Genomic DNA, 6,000 nt, shown 5'->3' with positions numbered 1-6,000 from the left:
GAGGGACCTCCTCCACTCCTCTCGGTCCTCATCCTTGACCCAAAGGCATGTGGTGGCAAGCACGCTGAACAGCAGGAAGCACCCAACACTCATTGCAAGCAAAGCTAGTTACATTAATTACTGCAACGGCTACATTGCCAAGTTTTGCTTGCCTACTTTCAAATACACTGCCTCTCTGTGCACAGAATTACATCAGAATGCAGATCAGCAGCGTTCACTCACTCTACCCGCATTCTTGGAGTATCTGTTGCATTGCATCAAGTAGCAATGCTTGAGCCAAAGATGAGCTTTTCAGCCGTGAAATCCACAATACAAAAGATAAACAAGGAGATGAGCAAGTAGCAAACATCTCCAAGTAAACAGTCTCTCTGTGTGACTGAAGGAAGACTAGTACACAACTTGAAAACATAGCATCTGAACATACCACTGTTCCTGTCCCTGAGGTGGTCAACTTCCCGCACAGTATTAATTGAAAGATTGTTTATGACACTGCCAGGAGTGACGTAAGGGTCAGTTTCAGGGTCGATGTTTGGATAACCTTTCCATGGCTCACCAGGACGAAACTCTAGGAATAGGGATTCAGAAAAGCTTATTTTGATTCTTTTCTTTAAAGGAAACAGCTGTCTAAACAATACATCTCTTAGTGACTGAAAATCCAAAACCTTTTAAGCATTTAACTGACTTAATTTAGTCTTATTTTCACTTTATTAACTTCATTTCTAGTTTTTCTGGTCCTGTCTCACCAGGGTAAAATCTCAAAGCAGGGACATAGTTCTCTTTGTACAATAAAACTACTGCTCTCAATTTCGATCTGCTAAAAACACAGTATTAATGCTTTTCTGTAGGCTGTTCCCTGCCCCCCTCTACACGTAGTGACCAAGGAACCCAGAAGAAACACAGCTGAACAGAAAGAACCATGCAAAGAGCAAGCACTGGCATTGTGTACCTGGTGGCCAGTTAACACTGCTAGAGCCATTAGGCGATTTGGCACGGGGCCAGCCATCCCCAATAGATCCAGGAGGACTGGCTGGTGAATTACTGCTGTTCATAAAGTCATATGGAACAAATGGAGACTCTTCCAGCCTAAAACCACTTGAAATAGCACCTAATTAAAAAGAAAAAAAAGTTGTCAAGTATTTTTCATAGCCATTTTTATATACATAAATAGATATAAAAAACATGCCTTTGTAAAGCATTCATGAAATACAGCAGCATACTGTCCTCTTATGATGTCAAGTTATATAGGAAGTCATACAGGAGTATATAATCTAAAATGAAATGTCTCTGAATAATTCAGGAGAAAACTGTAAGAATAATCTCCCATGAAATAACTTCATTAAAATAGTGTACTTATTAAATTTAAATTAAAATATTAATTCAAGACGGTAAGGGCATTCTGTGAGACCCCAACTGGATAACAGGGGTAGTGAACACATTCTGTGATGGGAGGGCTCTTGGAAGAAACATCTACAAAATCTGAAGGATCTTTAGCTACTACAAAGCTCTAAACTCTACACATATTACTGCAAGGGGGGGAAAAAAATAAAATGAAAAAGATCACTGGAGGCAGAGCAAGGAACAAAAGCACTGTACAGAACCTATTTGATTCTGTGCAAATCCTGTATGGACAAGTTTAAAAGTTATTAGACAGCAAAGCCAAAGATTACTACAGTTCTGAGGGAATAAATGATTTTTACTAGTGATTCAATGCAATATGGAGTTCAAATAATCAAATTCCTAATACTATTCAGAAAACATTACCTACAGCTAAAGTAACACCAACACTTCTGAATTCTGTTCATCTGCAACAATCAGATGAAGTTCAGAACTGCAGTATCAGGGTATCTCCACTAGATGCTTAAGGCAGCAAGTAATTTCATAGTAGTAAAACAGCTGACAAATCTAAAAATATCCAAACAATCTGAAGACTGAACCGTAATAGGAGACTGGAGACATTTTATAACTATCTTTAGACATGGCACCTTTGTGCTATACAGTTAAATTTTAACTGGATGAGATTTCAAGCAACTAAAACAGTTGAAATGTCATATGAATCCTGATTACTGGAATGAAGTATGAAGCAACCAAGTGCACCTCCTCTAAAACTAAGTACAGCAATGGTACTAGTCTATCCCTTCTAAGCTCTCTCCATTTTTAGAATGCAAATGTACACATTCATAACCAAAACCCGTAACTAAGAACGTCAGACATGACCAGAACACGTGTACTCAGAGTTAAATCCCCATAAATCACCTTAAGGCCAGTAGGGTGGTGGGAAAGAAAGCTAGAAAATCTAAAGCTTTTGGTTTAAAAATATATGAAGCATTCCAGTCCAGATTAAGGTAAAGCTAGTAGCAATAGTCACACTTAAAGAAAAGTCTGGTTAAAAAGGAATTCTGTACAACATTTCTACTAAACCTCATCACAAGATCACTTCTGTAAGTAAAAACATTCAAGAAAGCTATGGGCTGCTGTACAAGACAAGCAGCAAGTTTGACACAGGCAACGCAATACAAATTCTGACAGTTACAAGCAACACAGTAGTTACAAGTACAGACCTATATACAGCAAACCTGCGTTTTATACCCAGAACATGAAAATCTGATGTGCAATGTCAAATGCTACTTAATGACATGTTCAACATACCATGTTTGCTGGAGTTCTGATCTAAAGATGTGTTCACAGAAATGCTGTCTACTGTAGTCCATTTCCTCAGTCGAGATTGTGGCTCTTTAATACTGCTCATATCCATGTTTACATTCAAGTTTGAGTTCATTCCTGAAAATATATATAAGCTTATGAAATACAGACTAAATGTTTCTCTTCTGCTAATTACCACTATTGTCCTAATAAACATTTAAGAGCATATTACTATGGTCATTTCATGCTTCCAAGTCTCTGTTTTTTGAGAAACATTCTAGCATATAATACAGTGAACTTACTACAGACAGAAGCTAAGCTAAGCAATGCAAAGCACTCTGAAGTTCTCAGCTGATGTCTTCATGCAAAAATGTCAGTGGAAGAAGCCATTGAGGAAGTAAAACTAAAACGTAAACGTCTAAAAAAAGTGGCATTTCTAACACCAGCACAACTGATCTCATCTGTACAAAGTAGTAGTACTGTACTTTGAAGAGCTACGCTCAGTTATAAAAGACATTTTTCTCAGCAGGAATGTTTGTCTGTACTCATCCCTATTCAGCAGAAGTTATATACTGGTACCTGCAGTTACAACCTCATTCCCATTTTTATTTGGGCTGTTCAGCAGGACACCTCGCCAGCTTCTGAACCACACTGGAACTGCACAAGTAATACTGCTCCCCTCCTCTATTTATCCTGTTCACGCTGTATTAAAACCTCAATAAGAGAAAACAAACAAAACTTGTCTTCCCCTGTTCTAAGCTGTTGTCTGTATTCCAAAATGTTTATCTGCCAGAGAATCAACACAATGCCAACCCAAATCAATCAAAATACCTGTGAGAACCAGCTGCTCTGGGCTTGAACAATATGCCCACGCTTTTGACTTTGGCATGCCTGCTCTCTTTCCAGGTCTGTAAGAATCCTTAATTCACAACCATACTTGGTTACATTTCCAGCCCTTCAGATCTATTTACTTCATTTCTGAAAATAAACCACTACAACATTTTAACTTGGGCCTAGAGACACAAAGTGAAGTTCTCAAAACTCTACTAGAAACAACTTCATTCAGCACTGGAAACTAGTGCTTAATTTTGTTTCTAAGTTGATATTCACTGCTATATAGAAGCTGGTTTGTTTGGTTGTTTTTTTCATTTGTTTTTCTTAAAGGCATGAGCAGATGTCGATGCAAGAAAAGCAGCCCCTTGAAAAGCCTCAGAGAAAGTGCCTTGGAACAGGACAGCCGAGTTTTAAGAAATACAACAACTATCAATAGCTGAAACAGAAAAAAGGAAAAAGTCAATCCAGTTTCTGACACCTCTCCCTCTGGCATTTTGCTGTTGTCAGAGCAATAACCTGTGCACAACAATAAACTTTCTTCTAACTCTGAAGAAGCTTGCAGAAGACAGACCTCTAAAAGAAGGGTTAGAAAGATCACAAGTGGGCAAATAGGCACATCTGGCTGATAAAGTTAATGCCAGCCCCCCCCCGGCAGGCACAGATGTATGTCCATAGCTCCATATTTGAAACCTGTGGACTGAGGGATGAACATCAGTCCCTGAACATAATCTTTAATTTAAACAGTCTTCCCAGATGTAATTTTTCATATTCAATTGTGGAAGATTTTAGATTGTTCAGCTATACTCGCTATTTGGCAGAAAAAGGTATTTTTAATATTAGAAATACTTAATTCTATAAATGAATCAGGATGTGACTGCAGCACTGGTCAATTAGAGAGAAGGACACGCCCCACTCACCCCCAATCTCTGCTTTTGATGAACAAATATCTAGTGAATCTTGACAAATTCAGTTCCCCAGAATGTTAACAGGACCTCCCTGCTTTCATTGCTAGGTCTCCTGATGCTAATATCAGAACATGGAGAAAATAACATACCTGCAAGATTTTCCAGAAGACGACTTGGTAAGTTCAGCTCCTCCTCACATGACTATGCTACTATACTTTGTGCACTTGGAGGATGCTACCAATATGCCCCTTGACTCAGTTTTTCACTAAAGGGTGAAGAAATTCCAGCAACCTACTATTTCTACCCTTAAGCTTTTATTTGTGGACTGAGTGTGGCTCCACTTGCTTACATCACGATACAGTACTACTCCAATGGGATCCCAAAGAATTCTTGCGTATACTGCAGCAGATTCCTGAGGGATCTCAAAGCAATCTTACATACACTGCAGGTTCCTGAAATGTGGCAATGATTAAGGGGAGAAAGCAACTACTTAATCGTCTACAACAATTCAACTCAAGAAATGAAACAGAAAAGAACCTAATGTAGGCAGGATGCAATTACTCAGCATGAAGTTTGGTGAGAAAGTTAAATATTCCTTTCATTAGACCTAACATAGTATCTCTAATAGCTAAACAAACTTCATTTTTATGCCTTGCTCTTTGAATGAAAGCAGTAGTTAGATCTTAATGCCAATCATCATCATCAGCTATTAAGCAGCAGCCTGGACTTAAGACTGGCCACAAGCAAAATTCCAGTGTGCCACATGCAGTGCAACAGCATGGCCTGCACCGACCCACTGGCTCCATAACACTCCACCTATAAGCACAAGGATGTCAGCAGCAGTCTCTATTAAACAAATTTTTCTACAAAGGGCAATGAGAATGCAGAGGAAATCAGCCCAACAGAAATGACCAGGTTAGAATAACATAGAAGAAAAGCAAACTGAAGAGGAGGAAAAAAATAGGGAAAAGGAACAAGAGGTAAATCGTATACAGTCGTAGTAAGTATAAGATAGCATTAAAAAGGGACCTAAAGTAAGGAGAAAATATACAAGCCTGGAATTTCTGAAGTAGAAATTGGACAGAAGCCTGGAAACGTAGGGAGAAAGAAACAGGAGATGTTTGTATTTATAAATGTTCAGACATTTTGCCTGAAATGAGACAACCATTCTTTAAAAATGCAGAGCTAAAAGCTTTCTTTCCTGGACAAAATCACTAAAAGAGAAATAAACATTTTGTTCTACCAATACAATTCCAGATTCATTGAAAATGTTTCTAAAATCCAAAGAAATGAGACCACATCAATGGATTCTTTGTATGGATTCTACTTCTAAAAGTCTTTTAGCTCCAGGAATCATAACTGCAAAAGGACTTTGCACCATCCTTGGGACCCAGAGGATAAAAAAGAAATAAAAGGAGACAGACATTCTTTAACAATGTAAAGTATTTTGCACTGAAATACAGACAGTCACTTCTGGGAATGAGTTCACTTGTGAAAAAAGTTCTTTGGTGAACAAAGATAAGTGGATAAGCCCCACAAAGAATTACTACTTCCATTAAAATTGTAACTGCTAACAGGATTACAATCACTATTGTTTTCAGAGGAGGCAGGCAATGTGAAA

The 6,000-nt window shown here is 38.3% G+C and overlaps 1 protein-coding gene across 14 annotated transcripts in view; it reads right to left on the bottom strand.

Moving 5' to 3' along the window:
• Positions 1 to 6,000, bottom strand: part of TNRC6A (trinucleotide repeat containing adaptor 6A) — a 104,183-nt gene that overhangs the window by 4,717 nt on the left and 93,466 nt on the right. For all 14 annotated transcript variants that reach the window (XM_069810570.1, XM_069810571.1, XM_069810565.1 and 11 more), the window contains 3 exons: positions 2,647 to 2,778; positions 947 to 1,105; positions 425 to 565 (listed from right to left, as the gene is read on the bottom strand). In XM_069810570.1, the coding sequence (XP_069666671.1) occupies positions 425 to 565; positions 947 to 1,105; positions 2,647 to 2,778 (432 nt within the window). The remainder of the gene's footprint in view (positions 1 to 424; positions 566 to 946; positions 1,106 to 2,646; positions 2,779 to 6,000) is intronic.

This window comes from Haliaeetus albicilla, chromosome 22, assembly GCF_947461875.1.
Source record: "Haliaeetus albicilla chromosome 22, bHalAlb1.1, whole genome shotgun sequence".
Classification (NCBI taxonomy): Eukaryota; Metazoa; Chordata; class Aves; order Accipitriformes; family Accipitridae; genus Haliaeetus; species Haliaeetus albicilla.
The sequence above is the reverse complement of the archived record's forward strand: the minus strand, read 5'-3'. Positions and strand labels throughout refer to the sequence as shown.